Here is a 22,058-nt window from a genome sequence, read left to right on the forward strand (position 1 = left end):
AATCTGAATATTCTAAGCAATGACATCCCTCCAAGTGTTAGGGTTTAGCTTTGACAAAAGAATATATAGTAAATGTGAGTGAGATGTTATTCGATTGAGGGCAAATATGATATTTTATAAAATGTTTAAATGATGCTTCGAGGGTAAATTCGTAAATGTCAACGTTTTCTGTTTGAATCAATGATGAAAGGGAAGTTTTTGTTGACTTTTTTAAAAGTTTAGGATAAATATTTGTTACAATGAAACTATAAAGGACCTTTTTATAATTATCAGAACTTCAGAAAAGATTTTTGTATTTTACCCAGAAAATAATAATAATAATAAATAAAAAATAAGAAAGGCCTGAAGGGAGGGAAACAGGGGGAATAAAGGAATAGAGTCGGGGGGTTGTGTCATCCTGGCACTTCGCTTCAGCTCCGAACGTAAAAGGACAGCAATCTGGGTCGGCAATATAAGGGCGACGGAAGATGAACTTAAGGTATATGCCTTGTATCTCTCGTAAACCTGAATGTGCCTCTTCTGTTAACTCAGAAGATGTTTGTCGGTCAGAGTTCTAGTATCGCTTTAATTATGTGTTAAATAGCTTGGACTTCACAGCTTTATTAGCATTGTTATTGATTGGTTTTCGGTTTTCATTTTAGTTTGTTGCATTTGTTTGAGATAAGGTTCTGAATTTCTTTTTTACAAAAAAAAGCAAAAAAAAAAAAAAAAACAGTTATGGGTTTCTATGGTTTCTTTCCTTTTCTTCATTATCTGTTAAATGTAAGACCTATAGAATGAAAACAACCAAGGGAAGAAGAAATTTTTGGAAATGATGGGTTATTGTTTACATCAAAGTAGTGTGCTAGGCTGCCAGGAAATTGTTTATGAATTTTCTCGTTTTTAATTTGGCTAGGCTAAAAGGGATACCAACCAGAGACTGACTGGAAGATCTTAGTTATCCTAAACAGTTCATAGATAATAAAAGACGTCCAACTTAAATGCCATGCATTTCCTGTCTCTCTAAAGTTCGCATAACAATTGTCATAATGTTTCTTTGAGGCAATGCTTCAATAGAGCAGCAATTTATCTCACAGATATCTATGGGAAACTTGTCATTTCAAATAATAAGAAAATAATGTTATGTTAGTTTCCTCTAAGCTATTTGACTTTGGATCCGACTTATCATTTCATTTGCCATATTCCGTCAATTCTGATATGCCAGCAAGTTTGAGTTTATTTTTGTTGCATACCGATGAAATGGAGATTCATTTGGGTAAGGTTTTGGAAGATATGATGATACTCCATTTGATACATGCAGCTGCCAGGTGAATGAATATTTCATGGTTGCTATCTGTCGAAATAAATAAATAAAGTCTCGGGCTGATTCGCATGATAATGTGAATTCCAGTCTGACATCAGCTGTTTTATGCAAAAAAAAAGAAAAAGAAAAAGAAAAAGAAAAAGAAAAGAAAAAATGCCAAAGGTTAGGCCCATTTCCAGTCCACCTCACCCAAAGATCCCAAGTAATTGGGATCATCATTGCGTAATGGCACCATATAGTTAATAATGTTAATGTTCTTCAATACACATAAGATTTTATGGCTGGATGATGTTTTTGGATGTAACTAGGTTAACTATGGTTAAAGACTCTTGAGTGCTTATGCTGTTGTTACCACATCATTATCATTGCCATGTCGTTATTATTGTTCTTCTTAGTATTACTGATCCAGTATAATTTATAGCACATACCTTTCAAGCATTTCTTTTGGCAAATCTGTGAATTTTTTTGAGACTTTTAGTTTTGGAATAATTAAACAGTTATTGACTTTTTTCAGAGTTGAACCATTTCTGGAGTCATAGAATCAGACAGTATGCATATTTGGAAGCTTTCAATTTCAAACTCCATGCATTTGATGTTTTCTATTGTTCCTACTTTGATCAATTGAGAAGATTACAAATGAAATGGAAACCAAAAAGTTTCTTGATATCATCTTTAATCTTCCATATTTTTTATCAGTAAATGTGAATATTTTATTAAAGTGAATGAAAGAATCTCCAATCTTCTATGTTGTTTGGTCAATTGATAAAAAAAAACATAAATTAAATGGAATCAACTTGTTTGTCGTTATTATCTTCAGTCTTCATTAGGACAGGAGTGAATACATTTTTTAACAATCGATAGAATCATCATTGAAAAATTTTGAATCGAGCATGGGATAGGGGTGCTTTTTAATGTCTGTGATGTAGGGTGGGAAGGAAAAAGGTCCAATTATCTTCATGCGATGGGAAAAAAGGAGGGAGATCAGATATGGTATGGGATAAAGGGAAAAGTATAAAGGTTTTAGAATATAAGATACCACTTCCTACGGTAAGGACTCTCTTTAAACATGTAAGTGTTATATTTCTTACACTTGCAAAAGTATCAGTCCCGAAAGAAAGACAAATGGCATCTTTAGCATTTCACTACCCAATCCAATTCCTCCCCACTCACAAAACAACTTACAACTGCTCTCCTTGTAAGACAATAGTGATGATTCAGGCAGTCTATACTTTGAAAGTTGAAGGATGCCTGGGAAAAAGAACTGAAACTCCTTTGGTAATGGAGATGGTGGTGGGTGTGTGTACTAAGAGTAGGACTAAGGTTTGAGAAGTGACAACCTGAGTTAGGGTTTCAAGGCTAATATTCCCATTACTGAAATGGAAGTCTGATGTCTCTCTTGGGGATTTGAGCCTATATTAATAGTTACTTGGAAGTTTCTGGAATCGAAGACTACTTTATTACTCTCTCTTTATTCAATTATCTTTATCAGGGAATCGCCCTAAAAGTGTTGCTAAATATCTGCTGGGAAAAGTGTATTAATCAGTTATACCACAGTTACCTTATTAGGGAAAATCTATGATACCGGAAAGACATGTTACCGGAAGAGCTTTGACCAATCAAAGCACCCTCGTGAATTTTGATCAATACCACCTGGTTGGTCACCTCTACTATGATACCGGTTGATTGGCTCTAAGTTTTTCTGGTATCATATCTTTTCAGTATCATAGTCAAAGTGTCAAACCCTAAAATGAGGAATACCACATGATGGTTGGTACACAACGACATACCTTTCCCAACCTCACACATCTGCTCAACAAGATCAACCACTTATTACCATCTGTGCCTGCATATCACACAATTACTTTGGTTAAAACACATATTTCACATATCCGCTAGCATTTGTAGTATTATGCCTGTCTATGCTCTTACACATTCCCAATCAAACATCCATCTCTCTATCATCCAATAATCCAATTCTAAGCTTATCCAACCCCATGACATGTCACCATGCACTTTCAGTTACAAGATCACCACCATCTCATTTGTTGATCTGGTATTCCTTGATATCTTCCCCTGAATCTTCTAGATGGACCCTCTTCATATCTTTTTCTATGTTCTCAGCAGTCATCCTTGTCCTTTTCTTCTTTACTGGATATAATCTCCCTTCTCAGAAACAGGTTCAGCCTTTTTTACAGAATGCACCCACCTACTATTGCCTTCCACTTTTGAGTTAGCACCATCTACACCAATTACCCATATCCTACTTAAAGTTACTCTTAAAGTCAAGCCTAAGCCCAAGACTTTATTTCTCAATCCTGAAGAAAATAAGCAAACCTAACTAGTGAACCCCCTTCCTGAAAAGCAAAAAACCAAAAAAAGAAAAAAAAAGAAAATCAATTATCTCTTCCAAACCCGCAAGGTGCCAACCAGCTGGTTGTAGTAGAGACTTGGGATCAAATCCTGCCTGCACCTGGGTTGGGGGGGGGGGGGGGGGGGGGGATGTTATGGGTTGGTTGATGGGCTACCCCCCGTTGTGTAGCCCATCAAAAGAAATAAAAAATAATAATCTCTTCCAAACCCCAATCCTCTCTTTTGATAAATGTGTATTGTTTACCTTTAATTTACTTAATTTTTTGTCCCCATAACTTAAATCATGTTCAGTGCATAATGTTGGTGGTATAATGGGAGCATACTTCCAAATTTAAGATATTCAAGTATGCTTGTGATAATTGATATGGTCCATTATGATCATAGGTGATAAATTTAAACTGCTTGTTCACATTGTTTGCTCTGTGAATCATATTGATGGAAAATGTTGGTCAGCGGGCATTCACAGTTCAGTGGGTAGTACTTTTTGTAATCCTTTAAATCTAAAAGCATCAACTGACATAGTAGTTTGCAGTTTGTCTCATAGTCTATAGAGACATGTTCATGGTGATCCTTGGGCAAAGTCACATCAGCATTACTTCATCCAGGAGAGATCTTTTGGAACAAGGCTAGATGTAAATGTTATTGTCAAAAGGCTTAAAGAAGGTATTCATAGTGTATAATATTTGTATCTTTGTTTTCTATCGGCATAAGTGATTATGGGTTCCCTTCTCAGCGCAGCCACTTTGTGTGTAAAATGCTAGAGGTTAGGACCATAACCAGTCTAGCCCTCCCAAGATCCCAGATAGTTGGGATTGAGACCAACATTGGGTAATGGACTTTTTACTTTCATCACCAGAAACTTGTCCTGGACATTTTTAACCTGTGTAATGTTGCTTCTTTTTCTTTTTCAATTACTTTCCATTATATCACTTATTCTTTTATTGTAAAAGAAACTTGATTATGCTCAAAGGCATCCTTTCAGAGAAATGATACTCGATTCATCAAAGTTTTATCCCAACTTTCAGAAAAAAAATAGCAATAATGATAATAACATGAATATATATGGCCCAATCCTGGATACAAAACCTAGGCCCAAGCCCAGAAATTTGTGGGTTGGCCAGGCTAAGAGCAATAAACCATACTTTCAGAGAAATGATGCTCAATTCATGAAAGCCTTATTTGAACTTTGAAGGAAAATAATAATGATAATGACGATGACATGTAGATGGATGTTTATGGATAATGCGAAATATGATTTCTTTGATGGCATGAAATGGTTCTTTTTCTTTTATGTTGGGGATGGGTGGATTAAAAAGTGAGGAGTATTAGGACTTATAAACAATATGGTAAGGAAATAGAGCTGTTAGTATCATTAATTGGTATCATTATTAATTAACTTATAGCTTGCTTTGTTTCTATGTTGAATGGGCTTCATTTAATTTAAAATTTCAATAGTCTTTAAACCCAGTGTCCTTATGAAAGATGGATTCATTTCTAGGTTGCTAAGGAAAAATGGAAATAGGTTCATTTCTTTTTCTTGATATCCTGAAATGATAAATTGTTTACATCTCCTCTGAACAACTAGAAAATTTTGACCATGCAAGATTGAACTCAATCTTTGTTTGTTAACAACAGTTCAAAACCCCTGATAGTTATTTCTAAGGTACATACTATATCAAATCTTCTCCTTAAGTTCCTATCTGTCTGATCATCTGCATTGTTCAATAATATCTTGTCCTATTCTTGAAGACCATCAAGCATGGTCTGCCTGCTCAATGGCAACTGCTAATCTTATTGTGAGCATACAGTGGAAGGACGATTATTTGGGAATAGTGTGTACTGGGTTCATTTTAACAAGAAAATATTCTGAAAAGGTGATTTTTCTTGTATCATGACTAATGACTATATTGTCATGCACAACATTTTTGTGGTTACTATGTATGCATACTAGTGGTACAGTCTTGATGTATTATTTTTCTATAAAGTATTGCTGATAATGATTCTAATTGCCACCCGGGAATGTCTTTTATCATCCATATTTTAGTTAAATTAATTTACAATGTGCAAAAGCCAAACCATTTAGTTGGGATTAAGGTTTTGTTGATTCAAGTAGTTTACAATGTGCAGGAGTTTCTTTTGGTGGCAGATACAAGGGTTGAGGAACCCTGAGGAACCGAATATGGATCTGACTTGACTCCAAGGAGTATTTTGTTTTTCAAAAGCATGCTTGAGTTTGGTATTATGCTAGAAAGTTTGATGTTCACAACAAATTTTATCAGATGTATTGTAAGAACCTGAATGGTGTATCTCATGGAATGTGGTTTCTATGTATTCTTGTCGTTTCTAATCTTGAGTATTGTTGCAGGATGCTGTTGATTGTCTTCAATGGGTAGTCCCATTCCATGATACTCAAAATGCTGGCTGATAAGGTTTGAGTTTTGGCTTTTGACATTTCTAATCTTGATTATTATTGTAGGATGCAACATTCGCATTTCAAATGACTTCTTGGAGGGTTGAAGGTGGTGTATCTATCTTCTCTACCTCCTTAGGCCAACCCACTTGCTCTGTTATTTATAGTAGTTGGTAGAGTGCCAAATGATGGCCCTGCTGAAACTGTGGTGTACTGCAAATCCTAAAATTGCATAAAAGAGGATGGAAAATAGATCCCCCTACCAAATACTGATTTTAATCACTATATTTGGGTTTTGCAGTGGACTACTACTAGACCTAAATGATTTCTTCTGAATGTTGTGCAAGAGCTATTAAAGTGCTCTCATACATAAAATGTTAGAATTTGTAAAGTTCACATATATTTGCTTTTGCAATATTGGCTTGGAACTTGCTTTTGTCGACAGCTTCCATGGAACTTGTAGATAGAGTATCTGGAAGAATCAGAGTTTGCCGAGCTAGTGTGCAGTTGGCTTCTCTTCTTCTTGTTTTATCCACATGTCTAGTTGTCTATAGGCAATTTAAATGATACTAAAAATGTATGATACCTGAAAATCTTGAACCAATCAGAAAACCCATATGAATTTGAGTGAATGCCAGTTGATTTGTTACCTGCACATGCAAATTCCTTTTTTTTTTTTAACTTCTATCCGACAATGTTCAATAGAGATTTTATGTTTTTATTTTTATTTACAATTATTATTTGTACATTTCTTGAAATGGATAAATATATTTGGTGGTTTATTAGATAATTTTTTCAAATTCTAGGATGTTTTACCTTGACTTCAATTTTCCATGGTGCTGTGATATGAAGGCAGACTATAATGCCCCTTCCATGATTGACAATTCATCTCTGCAAAATCAATCTTGTGAGGTCCATGCAGATGATCCAAGTAGTTCAATTGTTGTTATCTCCTCATCCCTTTTTTTTTTTTTCTTGATTGCTAAGTTTCTCATGATCTGTTTATTACAATGAAGTCAAGGTGTTGCCCATTGCCTAGATGATTCACTGTTGCCTAAGGATTACCAAGTGACATCCGGTGGTTAGGCACTGACCAATTAAGCAGTGTGAATTTAAGGTTTTTTTTTTTTTCTTTTTGTAAACACTACATTTCCAAAGACAAATTATATTTCGTTTTAATGCAATATATTTTTCTTTTACAAACATGAGGAAGATATAAAGAAAAGGACAAATTTCTTAAACTACCTTTATGGTTTAGGCACTGACAAATTTCTTAAACTACCGTTAAAATATTAACGGAAGGGCTGAAATGCCCGTTTAGCCCTTAGGTCAAATTGAGAGCTCCTCTGGTTCTTCTTCATCTTCCTCGGTTTGTTTTGGCCGCCCAGGTCCAGATCTGGGTTCCTTCATCTGAGATGAGGTGGGCAGGTATGGAGGAGCTTTGAACAGATGCAGATCTGAGTGGAGAGCTTTGAACGGATGCAGAACAGCACCAGCCTCTCTCTCTCCCCGTCCCCTTCATTCTCTCTCCCTCTCACCCCTGTTTCATCACCGCCGTTGCTGCAAAGCGGTGGACCCCTCCACATCGGACCTCTCTCTGTCCCCTTTATTCTCTCTCTCTCGCCCCTGTTTCATCACCACCACTGCAGCAGCAGCGGGTCCCTCCACATCTGGCCTCTCTCTCCGTCTTTCCGTCCCCTTCATTCTCTCTCCCTATCGCCCTTTTTCGTTCTTTGAGATGATCTTTTGTGGGACAAGTCACCTGGAGGAGGAAGAAGTAGAAAGCAGCATTAAAATTGTAGATCTACGCTAGATCTAGCGTTAGATGGACTATTAAATCAGTTAATGAGTAAGATCTAGCAACTTTTTTATTTTTAATATTTGTCTCCCGTTATAGAATCTACAACTCAAACTATAAGAATGGATAAAAATCTGATTGTATTGCCATTGATTTGTGCAATTCTTTTGGTGAATCTGATTTGTGAAAATTTTATCCCGTTATAGATGCTCGAAGAAATTGAAATCCCCTTTATCTCTGTATGTTTTTGTTATTAAAGTAAAGAAAAAGAAAGTGTTAGCTTAGATCACGGTCTTTGCCGCTGCCATCTTTGTGTGAGTTAAGGTAGCTTAAATACCGAAAAGACTTGCGGCCAATCAACCGGTATAATAAAAGAGGCTATCACGCAGTTGATTCTGGTTGATTAGCTGTAAGTTTGTGTGGTATTATAGTGGAACCCTAGTTAGGGTTTAAAAACATTAGCAGGTGAACTTTCATCTGGATGAATATTTTAATTGTTCTCCCTCTCACCCCTGTTTCATCACTGCCGACCCCTCCACATCCATGCTTGAACCCTACAGAGTGGAGTTGTCTCTGTAGGGAGCCGTCTCTGGTGAGATTGAGGTTTAGAAAGAACCAACAAAAAGAGGGATAACTCTTTTTGCCGTCAAGATGGATTTTTTCTTCACCACAGAGTGGAGCTTCTTGACTTTCATTGGCAGATTGGCAGGAGGTGCTGGTGGCTCTCTTGAAGAAGATGGTGAAGGAGGAGGGAGAGGGAGATGGATGAAGGGTAAATTTGGGTTTTAAAAAAATTATATATCATGTGTGAGGAATATTAACGGATGCTAATGTTTAAGGTAGAGCTAGTCAATTGTCAGAAACAGTAGGGCTTGCATTAGACAATAATCAAACAGTAGGGGTATACATAGTCAATTAACTAAATCATAAGGGTAGTTTAAGAAATTTGCCCTAAAGAAAACTTTGTGTGAAGGAGATGAATGGTTCAAGGAAAAAAAGAAGGCCTTAAGAGGGGGAGGGGGGAGACCAGGAGATAGCAGCAATAATCTTAAACGGGACCACTGTAATATAATATTGGAAGGTGCTCATCCACCTCTTCTTTGTCTTACTTGTTAAGTCTTGTTTTGAAACAGTGATGCTATCATATGCAGCTGAGCTGCCGTCTTGCATTTCAAACACAACAGGGTTTAGGAAAAGACATGTTAAAGGACAACAGTTGAGCATAGTAAAGGCCGTTGAGCTGCCTGATAGCATTTCTTCTTCTCCTTTCCTCCAGGGAAATATCATCTTCTAGGTTAGCATTCTGAAATGCATAGCCATCACCTTGTAGCCATGATCACATTCACTAAGTGGCACAATACAGGCAACACGTGCAAGGCACTGACACTGAGGCTTTATGTTCTTATGTTATTCAAGAAATGGATATCAGCATATTTGATTGAATGCAGTACCCACTGGCTATACAAGTGGGTTGCTGGTAATGGTATAGAAGCATGCCGGGGGAAATTACAATACAGGGTGTTTCTTAATGCCAAAATGCCCTCAACATTGAGCCGGTAACTGAGGGTGTTTTAGTAATCACACAGGACAACTTTATTTTTTTTCAATAAAAAAATTAGAAAAAGTTTGTGCAATGCACGTGTGTAGTAGCACTGTATTTCTACATACTGAGATCCATTTAGTACACTGAAAATCAATTATTATGTCAAAAGGAATCGTGGGTTTTGCTGCTTTTACACACCAGCAACAGCACGCACGTGTTTCTTGAGCCATTGGGTGCTCATCCATTCATGTTTGAGCTATTAGCCTATTATATATTATGTGCACACAGACAGAGTCACAGAAGCACATAAGAGCTATGACAAGAAGCAAAATAAAAGGACAGATGCAAATATCAAGGTGCGACATCATGTGTATATAAGCAAGCAGCTGAGCCTGGTGATGGTTGATGCTTTTTGGTATGGATCAGAATCTGTATCCATCCTTCCTTGTATAGCTCATTTTTTTTGTTTCCTTGCTTATCCAAAAATAAAAAATAAAAATCTGTATGACTGTATCCATCCAAACAGGGACAAAAGAATAGTGAAACGTGGCAAGAAGATTGGAGATGCCTTCATGACCACAAGACTGACTAGTGACTGGTGGTGACTCCTGTCATCTTTCTATGATTAGATAGAGCAGAGTTTGTATCCATTGGGCGATTCAGTTTTTGTAGAATTACTGTAGAACTTGCGACACTTGCACTGCTCTGAGGAAAAAAAAAATGGAGAATTTTCAGGCGTTGTTTTATAAAATGGGCAATTGCATCATTGCATCTACATGTGTATATGCGCTTGTGTTTGTTTTTTCCGTTCTGTTGGTTTCTATTCTTCCCCCACTTGCGATGATTCCAAAGAGAATACATATATATAAATAATTTTAAACTATTACAGCACCAGGCAGCTGTATTCCGGCATTTGTTCTTAGAATTCCTTCACCCAGGGCTTAGCCTCTTAATTCCTCTCTCTCTCTCTGTCTCTGTCTGTCTCTGTTGAAAACCGAAAACTGCTCTCTCTATCCAAAACAAGCACACAGGAATTATGGATGGACAATGGGATTCGTACATCATACTTGAATTAATTAATAGAAAAAAGCGTCACGTGCCAATACGACAATACGTGTAGGCATGTAGAGTGTGGGGCGGGGGTGTTAGTGTTATTCGCTACCAAAATCAACGATTACCAAGATCCATTTTTATTTTTCCAAGTGGAACGCCGACTACCTCCTAAGCAATTGAATTAAACTAATATTTGAGGGAGGAAAATCTAAAATGCTGTAGCTAAAGCCTAAATCTATTGAATGACGTCTTCTCTGTTTGGTAATTACTAATTAGAATCGGGTGGTCTCGTGATCGAAGCTAAAAATTTCACGTGAGCTTCCCTTTCCTCCCGCAGCCGTCATCTCAGTGCTCATCCCACCTCTTCCCTTTCTCACCTAAGAATTCGAAGCTCCTCCCTGTCACGCGCGGACTGTGTTTATTATTTATAAAATCGTGAGAGAGAAAGAGAGAGAGATAGATAATCCCTTTGTATTAAACATGTGGCTGTTTCCTGTTGGGAGGGGATGAGGGAGGGTAAAAGTCATATCCAAGGGAGACATTTTTCCGTCAACGTGCGGATTGTGGGGATTTCTCTCTCGTTTTTCTTCTGCTGCCTTCGCCAAGCCAACGAGGATTGAGAGGAGGACCGTACCAGTTACCACGTTAGACGTTATCTCTAAGCTCTATATCTCTCCCCCTGTCTTAGTGTTTTCTATTCAGAAAAGTTGCTCCCTCCCGCACTGGACCACGCTGTGGACTTACCTTACCGTCCACAGAAAAAGCAACAAGAGAATGAATTGGACGAAGCTCAATAATTCACCCCGAAAGTATACCACTCGATCTTTTACGGATGGGTGTGGTCCATTTTGATGGAATGGGCTGCTTCGGCAACTTCGAAATCTCCACTTTCGTGTTTCACGGTCTATGGTCCTCTACACTACTTCTTGGACTATTAGCCGTTGGATGATCTTTCGGATTCTCATCGACCAAAACCAACGGTGATACATACACCTACACTCTGGGAATTTGACATCAACCGCTAATATTTCGATTTTCATTCCTGTGCTTGCTCTGCAGTTGGCAGTTTGCACATAGACAGAGCAGGATATCATGGAAACTGTCTGTACGATATGAAGCCATGATGCCTAACTGGGAGCAGTAGTCTGCATGCAGGGTCAGGGATCTATTGTTACGTTGCAAAATTCGTTGGATTAGAATCTTTAATTCCGAGATTAGTCTAATGAAGCGATCTCCGGATCTCGACCCCTACTCTTTGAGTTGAAGATCTCAAGTGCTCCTGAGAATGGAACCTATACTAACACTACAGCTTTTTACCTCAAATGAAATAAATATTCCAATCAAATGGTGATTAGAGGTGCTCTGTCCGTGTCACGGAAATCGGGGTCGGAAAAAGCAAATTTGAAAGGCCTCCAATAAAGACGAGAGGTGGGCGCTGCCCCACGCCAACTGGCACATGGCGTCAGCAAAAGTAAAAGAGCTCCATACTGGGACGATGGAACCCACAGCTCTCTCTCCCAGAATCTCTCTCTCTCTCCACTCGTACTGCGAATGCCAACTGGAATAGCGCCTGAAACAGCTGTAGAAAGCCCACGTGCTCAGCTCCTATTTGCTCGAAATCTGAGGCTCACCCTTTACAACAGCGACCTGTCGTACGGAAGTTCCCCACTGTGACAGCATTGGCCAGCTAAGGGAACGTGGCAAGGGGCAACGGCTAGTTTCTCATGCTCTTTTTTATCCCTCGAGCTCCGTGATCCAACATGGTCAATGACGTGTCTTCTCTACCATGCTGATGTGGCTAATGAGGTGGGGCCTCCTTGGAGGAAGTTCAAGGGAGGTGGACCACTCATGAGTCATCGCTTATCGCAGTGGAGCAGGGGAGCTTGTTACGAAAGCCAAAGCGATCGGCTATATAATGATGCTTGCTCGTCCCTACACTCATCACTCTCTTGTAAGAGTAAGAGCTGAGAACTAGCAGCTGAGTGTTCTTTCGGAGATTTATCAGTAATGGCTGTTTCTTACCCTCCCTTCTCGATGAAGTTCTTCTTCTTTTGTGTCTCTACGGTTCTTTTGGTGGGTTTGGTCAGCTCAGCGAGGTTCGATGATCTCTTTCAGCCGAGCTGGGCTCTCGATCATTTCGTCTACGAAGGAGAGCAGCTTAGGCTTAAACTAGACAACTATTCTGGTAATACATGAAGCTAGATCGCATTTTGTTTTCTGTTATTTTACTTTCATTTCAGCGTTATGATCTTGTGTCTGGGCTCTTCCGACACATGCATGCTTTTCTAAATCTTCTCTGTTTTCTTCTCCCTTACCTTATTTTCTCAAGGTTTTACTCAATTTCTTTCATCCAGTTCATGCATTATGCTTTTCTCTGATTTTCTATTAGGCAATCCATTTTCTTTGAGTGATCATGCTTGCAATTTCTCCTTGTTCGATTTTTACTGTGTTCTTATGCCGTACTGCTCATGGTCGCTTTAGTTTCGCTGTTGTTCTCTTTTGTTGTATTTTTCTCTTACCATAGCGCCTACCAACATAATGTCAGCTATTGCCTATTGTGATTTATCTATGACGAACAAATGTTTTTTTTCCTATGGTCTTGTGAATCAAGTTTTAGTTCTTCTTGTCTTCTCTTCTAATTGATCTCCTTGGGTCTTTTTTAATCTACTGTTACACTGATGAGGCTGTGGTTGTGGTTTTAGGTGCTGGTTTTGCTTCGAAAAGCAAATATCTGTTCGGAAAAACAACGATTCAGATCAAGCTTGTCGAAGGAGATTCTGCTGGAACTGTCACTGCTTTCTATGTAAGAAGTACTCAATTGTTTTATTGATTTTGATTTTCTTTCAAACAATCGCTGTTTAATGTCCTTTACTCAAATAAGTTGTGTATAAGCAGATTATTTGTTGATTTATTTATTGCGCTTTAATTTCTGTACCCCACGGATCATTAAGATGCTCTGCCTCAATTCATGGGGCAAGCATGCATGACTTGAATTTCTTATTGAATTCCATTATGGCTCCCATTTATTATTCTTTTTCTACTCTTTCAGCTGGGGCCTGTTTATTTGTTTGCGTAGTGGTAGTAGTAGTAGTAGTAAGCTTTGATAATGAAGGGAAGCCTTATCCTTCTTTAATCAAGTTGATTTTCAGGGGCGTCCTTATTAGAACCCAGAATTTCACACCTTAATGGCTTATTGTTATTGCTTTCCATTTTTTTAATGCCCAAGCCCGATGGCTCTTATTATTTAGATTCTTCGACATCTCTGTCTTGATTTGAGCTGGGGGTGAAGCATTTATTTCAATGAAACGCTAATTTAGATTGGTGTCGGCAAGCAGATGTCATCGGATGGTCCGAACCACAACGAGTTCGACTTCGAGTTCCTGGGGAACACCACCGGCGAGCCCTATCTGGTCCAGACCAACGTGTACGTAAACGGCGTAGGCAACCGGGAACAGCGGCTGAACCTCTGGTTCGACCCAACCAAGGACTTCCACTCCTACTCCATCCTCTGGAACCAGCGTCAAGTTGTGTACGTATTCTTATTTCTTAAAACTAAAAGCCTACATTGGTCTCTTTCATGCTTCATTCACACACACGAATCTGAACCATCCCAAACAAATAAGCAGTTATAAGTAGGTAGCCATATATCATCACTTATGGGCTTATGGGCTGTAGGTTGTAGCCGCTGTAGCCTGTAGAGTGCTCCTATGGGCTATATGGCTATGGAGTACAGTACGTTACGTTATTTCACTTAGTCGTATTTTTTCAAATTTCTCAATTTCAATTTGTGGCTTTGTGCAGTTGTGCCAGATCGGTGAAAAAATCGGTTGCCACTTTTATAACTAGTAGAAGTAGACAACTAGACACAGTAGACATTACCCTAAAAAACTAACGGGTTAACCCGTGACCGTGAAAGGGAGCAGGTGAAAACCTGGCCCATCACTGTGGACCATCTTGGCCCACGCGACAACTAATCACCCATAGGACAAAGCCGTATGGACACATGACCCCACACGCAAATTCACGTTCCTGGCCGTACGATTACGAACGAGGGTACGTACGTACGTCCTTGGGGTTGTTCTTGTATGTAACTCAGGCTACTCATCAGTTTAGTTTTATGTATCGTATTCGTATGATCGTATCCATTGAGAGCCGTTGTTTTTTTTATTTAAAAAAATGGGATGATGATGATGATTCATGCAGTTTTATGGTGGACGAGACGCCGGTACGCGTATTCACGAACAAAGAGAAACAAGGGATCCCGTTCCCCAAGGACCAGGCCATGGGTGTATATAGCTCGATCTGGAACGCTGATGACTGGGCCACCCAGGGTGGTCGAGTTAAGACAAACTGGACCAACGCCCCGTTCATCGCCTCCTACACGGGATTCGAAATAAACGCTTGTGAGTGCCCGGTCACTGTGGCGGCCGATGAGAATGCCAAGAGGTGCAGTTCCAGTGAGAAGAAGTACTGGTGGGACCAGCCCGTGATGTCAGAGTTGAACCTGCATCAGAGCCATCAGCTGTTGTGGGTCCGAGCTAATCACCTCGTCTACGATTATTGCACGGACGCTACTAGGTTTCCTGTTGCTCCTCCCGAGTGCGACCACCATCACCGCCCGTGATCTCTCTCTCTCTCTCTCTCTCTCTCTCAGCCTGGGGGCCTGGGGGTTGTTCTACTGTAAAAAGAAGGGTTTTTAGGTGATAAACATGAAACTCCATGTTCATTCTTTTTTTGGTCCTGTAGCATGTAGGCAGGCAGCTGTAGGTAGTTTTAGACTCTGCAGATGTAAGAAATTAAGGAAAGGTTGTTAATACCACTCTTTTTTCTTTAAAATTTGGTTAGTAAAGGCAACACAAAGATTTGGTCAAACCCAACTGGTAGGTAGTAGGTACTACGATGCCAAGCAAAAATATGCAATTCTCATTTCTTATCTATTTGATAGCCGCAGAGGAGTGACTGCATCCATCGTCGGCAAAAGACTCTTCTGTAATCATCATGAACATATATATATCTCCACGACAATGGGCTCTCAAGTTCCACCCCACGGACGTGTCCTTTTACTAATCACTAGTTTTGGTTTCAAATCCTTTCATTTTCCGTCTTTTCGGGTAACCACTACCACTACGGTGATATGAATGGTAATTGAGCATCATCGACTCTATACAATGAATCAAAACTCCACCCAATTGTATTAAGACTCCTTTTGATTTTTCTTTTTTTTTTTTTTTTTTTGTCCAACAGAGATACCTGTATTGTTAAAACCTGTCAAGTCAAGTGTCAACCAATTTAGAGTGGAGCCTACTGCTATGCAGAGTTGTGAGAAGTTGGTAACTCCCACTTTCAATCTTTTTTTAAGAAAATGAAGTTGTGTTATTAATTAATTAATTAATTCCAGTTATTAACTACTAATTAATTAATTACTAATAATAATTATTGTTAATTACTAATTAATTACTGTTAAATTACCTCTAATTAATTAATTCCAATTATTATTTACTAATAATAATTAACTACTGAAAATTATTTCTTATAATAATTACTGATAATTTATTACTCACAATATTGCTAATTATTAAGTCGAAATGATAATTAATAAATATTTTCATAATGGTAATTAATAATTCGGAAATAATCATTTTATATTTAAATTAACTCATATTAATTATTTTGAAAAAAAATATTTATATTATAATTATTATCAGAAATTATAATTCATCATTTATATGAAATAATTAATTATATCATTATAAGTAAATATAATTAATAATATTATATTAGTAAATACAATTATATTATTATTATTATTATAAGTAATTATAATTAATATTATTATTATTCTCTAATAAATACTTCATTTAGTGAAAGTTAAATTATAAAACTTTCTATTATTCAATATTGTTAAACTTCAAGAATTATAAAAGCAAATATTATTTTATGAATTAACTAAATTTGTATTTATAACAAATGAATTACTTAATAAAAATAAAATAATAATAACAGTAGAAATAATAATATTAATAATAATAATACTTTAATATTACTGATTTCAAAATCAATACACATAATAAGAATATATTATTAGTTAATAATAAATAATTATAATTAATAATTAAATTAATTAATATAATTATATAATTATATTCTTATTATCAATAATTATAATTAATTATTACTAATAAAGATTTCTGGTAAAATTTAGTTACTGATTATAATTATTTACTGATAATTAATTCCTTAATTATAACAATGATAATTATTACTTCGGAATGTTAATTAATTAATGATAATTAATAAGTGTTTTAATAATGTAAATTACTAATCAGGGTAAAATCATTTTATATTTATATTAATTCATATTAATTATTTTATAAATATGTAATTAGTGTTACTTATTTAGATTATTATTATTATTATTATTATAAGTAATTATAATTAATACTATTACTATTCTCCGATAAATATTTCATTTGGTTAAAGTTAAATTATAAACTTTCAATTATCCATTATTGTTAAACTAAAAGAAATATAAAAGCAATTATTATTTCAATAATTAACTAAAAATCATAATTATAACAAATTAATTATTTCATAATAATAATAATAATAATAATAATTTAGTATTACTGATTTCGGAATCAATACACACATGATAAGAATATATTATTAGTATATTACTCAATAAAGACATGAAATAAAAAAATATTCAAACTGCTACTAAATGAATGAACTAAAAATCTATGAGTATTCTAATTGACTTGAATTTGACACATCAACATGCCCAAAATTATAATTTTAACATACATTTCCTATTTCTATCTCCCAATTCCCTTAAGTCAAACAAAGCATTATGTTATGCACATGTTTCCCTTCCTTTTTCCTAAAGATAAATTATAGCTAATCTACGTGTACTGTGGGGATGTTAGACTTAAAATCCGTAACCATGATCGATCAAAAGAAGCGTTGCCACCTAACTTGGAGGTGACTTCCATACTTAGGATGGTCCCATTATTCTCCTTTATTTCATGTTTTCTCTGTTAGATGGGCTTTGGAGTCCCGATTAAATTATTAATTGATTGTAGTCATATATTTTTCATCTCTTATTTCAAAGGATGGATGCATTTGCAGATATTGTTTAGCATGGATTGTTTTTCTTAGCAACTCTGTAAATGATTTCCTTCATTCTTTGCTCTTTGAATGTATATCATTTAAATGCTTTTTATCTATTCATACGCCCCTAAATATTAAACAGTATTGGTGATATTGTAAACATCCATTTAATTTTACTATTTTATAAATACATTAATGATTTCAAAGTTATTGATACTTTTTTGGGGGTGGGTTGCTTAACAGGACATTGATTTTTATTGTTAAATAGTAAATTTCAAATTAAATGATACTATAGTTGCCCCTTACTTGGTATAGGGTCATTGTCTAGATAAAACATGGTAAGTCTCTTAAATCAAATAAATAGACTAACCTAAATGATTATTATAAATAATTAAAAAATGAAATAATTCAAATTAAATCAAATAATTATTTGCTGAAAATTATTGAATTAAGTAAATAATAATAACAATCAATTATTTATAGAAATAATTAATAATAATAATAATAATCATCAAGTGCTTACTTAAGTAAATAATAAAAAACAAAATAACAATCATCGATTATCATTAATGTTTATTTAAAGCATGCCCCATAATAATTACCAAATACAGTAATTAAACCTTAAATAAGAATCAATATTTATTAACAGTCATTAAAACTGTTAAGCCAAATCATTAATGTTTATTCTTAAATTCAAAATATGAATTAACAAATCTATCATATAATAATTATAGTCGGTTGGAAAAGATATTTTAAGTAAATATTTAAATATTACAAATTTAGTTAATATTATTACTATATAACAAAAATTTTAAATTAAATGCTAAAATAAATTAATAATGATAATAAAGGTTAAATTAAAGTAATAAATGGTTCAAGTTGAATTTAGTGACCCATATACTTTTACAGGTTTGACATATAAAGGTCAATTTATGTGGACCCGTAGAGTGTATGAATGTCTTAAGAAATGGCAATTTATAAACAATAATAAAAAATGGTAGTAAAAATCATTAATATGTACTTAGTACAGGGTCAATCACTAGTTACATTTTAAATAAAAAAAAATGGGATTTTGGTTTGAAACAGGCTTGGTTGGTTATATATCGCAAAGAACGGTTCACCTATTCTTTTCTTGGTTCTTTCTTTCTTTCTCTGTTCGTCAACAGTGGAAAGGAAGGGGGAGGCGTAAATATTATTAACCTATCTCAGTCGTTATCTCATTGATTTTAAAGCTAGTCCTCTCTGCTGCCTTTAATTTGGACTGCTCCCACCTAAAGAAGGCCTTCTTCAAGTAAAAATAATGACACTGTCTGATGATTCATCCATTAGTTTTAGAAGCTTCCTAAAGTTTTCAACTCTCTAATCCAAATTTACATAGAAAAAACACTATTGAATGGCTACTCCTAAACCTATTCAACTAGGATAGGAAATGTAGCAAGTTATTGGGACCCAAACAGCTCTAGCCTATAAGGTGCATGGCATATAGTCCGTTAGTTTCTTTACCTTTTCCTCCCCTTTTCATGCTATCTTTAAATGGGCTCCTTGTGTTTGTTGTGTGCTGACTGCTGATCGAGTTTCTAACCCTATCATCTTTGCCTAATACGACTCCTACATTCCAAGTCATGATTAAACTAAATCCAAATCCATCAGGTTAACTTTCTCCTTTATTTGAAAATTGAAATCGTCCAAAGGTATTAGCACTGAAGCTGAACGGTCTTCAACATTCAGCATTGTGGCCGATATTGCAAGACAGCACAGCCAGTTTTATAGTGGACTAAATTTGCATTATCACTAATCAAAAAAATCAAAAAAAGCAAAAATAAAAGAACAAATAAAAGGAAATTTAAATATGCAGCACATAGAAAATAAAATAAATTTGACCAAATCAACATTTATAAGAATTGGGCAACCAAAAACCATTTTGGCTCAGGTTCCCAATTCTAGCAGCCTGGTCTGTGGTCTGTGGTCTGGTTTGAGTTCAACATTGGTTGCAAGTTGCAACCAGAGAATTAATGAATACTAACCTGTAGCTTGACCCCAAAAATTAAACAAATGCAATCAAATTAAGGTTGTTTTTTCTTGTAGGCCATGTTGGTTTCTCAGATATTGAAGGGAAAGTCTGAGATACCCATGTTAGTCTATCAAATTAATGTGAGGCCCATCACAATGACAAGATTATTTTCTCTTGGTATCACTTACCTAAAAAAGAAAGGTTAAATCGACCTAGCCGACCGATGTAAGAGCAATCAACTTGACCGAATCAGTTGATTAGACCAAGCTGACCTGACCAAATTCACCTAAGGCCCAGCCAACCTAATCGAACCGACCTGATATTAGCTCATGATATGTACATCTAGTTGACCAAGGAAGCAACACATGGACATCCATAGATGTTACATTACATGTAGCCGAATTAATCAGAACATCAACGTCAATGTATCCAACGTGACCATCCACACCTCTGAAATACTTCATTCATCTCACCTCACCTCTATCATATCTTATCAATCTGTTGAGCTCATTTTCTTTATTTTCAACATTACTAACTTGACCATCCACACCTCTGAATATCACTCTCCGAGGTCTCTGATGTTCCTCCATTTACAGGCAACCCTCCGGCAGCCGAGGTCTTCTTAGACAAGCTAACAACATGTCAACCGAGATGACATTCTAGCCACCAAGTCAAGGCCTTCAGCAAATATTCAATTTCACCTTTATTACAAATTTTAACATCAGCAATGCCAAGCACAACTATGATTAGCTCGTAAGTTTACTCATTGATTTCCTCTCTGTATCTAATATTCTTTTATCCTAATCTGGTCCCTAATGGCAATATCCTACGTCAATTATGATTATCTTATCTTCCACAGAATATTATTGTATCTCTTACTTCAATTACATTTTTAAATTTCTTTCCAACCAGATCAATACAAATTGGCTCGGATATGGGGAAATAGGTCCACTAATTGATGTCTGAGCATCTGAGGCCCATATAACCACTGTTTTCAAAATCGGATTGGATCGGATGGTCGGACCAGAAAAACTGGGAACCGGTCACCTGATCGGTTCCGTTTTTCTCTAAAACTGCTCTTTCCCCTAAAATCGTTGATTTTGGTCAGAAAATCACTGAACCGGCCGGTTAATTGTTCCAACCGTTTTGACCAATTTCCAATTTTTTAATTTTTTTAATTTTCTATTTTCCTTGTCAGAACGGGCCAGACCGTTCGAACCGGTACCAGACCCCTGACCGGTTCGGTGTCACCGGTTCGTTTTTAAAGCCATGCCTATAACCTACCATGAGGCAGTTATTCAAAGGATTTAAATAGAAATTTTGTCCACTTTGCCTCCAAAATGGGCATTTTTAACAGCTCGTTTCATTTTCAAGATGGGACACGGACACATTGAATGGTGGGTTCTGATCATCCTAATTACAGACAGATGGAGAGTTATAGAGCCCCAGACCATTTATGTTCATGTTGCCTGACCCAAGCTTTTAATAATAGAGAATAGTTATGTCATTTAATGGGGTCATCCTAGTCTAAGCGATCAAGGAATCTTTTGCTTCGCAGTTGGTAGCAACCAAGTTTGGGGTCCCATATTCCTCTCCCACTCCATATTTTATGAAAACATTTTGGCCCAAAACACTTGTTAGTGTTCTAGTTAAGCCCTTTTCTGAGTACATTTTAAAGTTTAAACTAAAAAATAAAAAATAAAAAACAATTCATGGATCAAGGGATCTCACGCATGTCTCAAATAGTAAAGCCCTATATGATTGATTGGACAGAGGTTCTTCGACATGGTTGAAACAAAGCCGGTGGTGTAGGGAAACTCCTAATTGATCCGATTAGAGAAACCTTTTTGATAATATTCCATGATGATAAATAAGTATTACTCTCTTTCAGCTTCCCAGTTTCTGTTTTAACTCGTCCCAAACCTAATCACAGTTTCCTTATAATATCACCACATTTTCTTTTTTATATTTTCCATTGTTTGATATTGCAGCCATCCATGGATTGTGTTCAAAGAATCTCTGCAAACTCGTAATCTTATTCATCTTCTCATGATGTGTTGGATTTGAAAGAAAAGGTAGGAAAGAAGTTCCCTACCTTTTGTTTCAAACCAAACAGTCTTAAGGCGTGTTTTATTTCATATAAATTTGCCGTCTGTTTATAAGTCACTTATCACTGACATATGGCCCATAGCTATTGAACTTGGTCTGTTTGGTTATTTTGTTCATAAATCTCGTGTGCTAACAAGAGTAAGAACCCTGGTTCGAATTTGAGAATCGGCCACTTCCTGCCAGAAAAATGCTCAAGGTTAAAGTCATTTTCCGTCCACCCTTCGCAAGCCACAAGGGGGATAGCCAAAAAGCCCAGAAGTAACATCCCATGATGATAATGGCCCTTTTTTGGTTCATAAATCGTCTGTAAGAAAAAGAAAATTTTGATATCGAGGGTTCCCTTGGTAACGG

General features: G+C 36.3%; 1 protein-coding gene and 1 long non-coding RNA gene across 6 annotated transcripts; both read left to right on the top strand.

Moving 5' to 3' along the window:
• Positions 1-322: 322 nt before the first annotated feature.
• Positions 323-10,175, top strand: LOC148875597 (uncharacterized). Of its 5 annotated transcripts, XR_016105290.1 has the most exons (6): positions 343-478; positions 4,206-4,336; positions 5,801-5,959; positions 6,039-6,102; positions 9,594-9,839; positions 9,951-10,175. It is a non-coding gene; the product is annotated as an uncharacterized LOC148875597 (long non-coding RNA). The 5 variants fall into 5 exon arrangements; XR_016105291.1 differs by lacking the exons at positions 9,594-9,839; positions 9,951-10,175 and adding an exon at positions 6,529-6,738 and having other exon boundaries at positions 323-478; XR_016105294.1 differs by lacking the exons at positions 9,594-9,839; positions 9,951-10,175 and adding an exon at positions 6,385-6,738.
• A 2,062-nt stretch (positions 10,176-12,237) lies between these two features.
• Positions 12,238-15,313, top strand: LOC148875598 (xyloglucan endotransglucosylase protein 6-like). Its single transcript, XM_088964916.1, has 4 exons — positions 12,238-12,662; positions 13,180-13,280; positions 13,813-14,006; positions 14,681-15,313. Exons 1-4 carry the CDS (start codon positions 12,485-12,487, stop codon positions 15,099-15,101), a joined length of 894 nt encoding a protein of 297 aa, XP_088821042.1. The 5' UTR covers positions 12,238-12,484; the 3' UTR covers positions 15,102-15,313.
• Positions 15,314-22,058: the final 6,745 nt, after the last annotated feature.

This window comes from Nelumbo lutea, chromosome 1 (assembly GCF_056320005.1).
Source record: "Nelumbo lutea isolate HS-2025 chromosome 1, American lotus-T2T, whole genome shotgun sequence".
NCBI lineage: Eukaryota > Viridiplantae > Streptophyta > Magnoliopsida > Proteales > Nelumbonaceae > Nelumbo > Nelumbo lutea.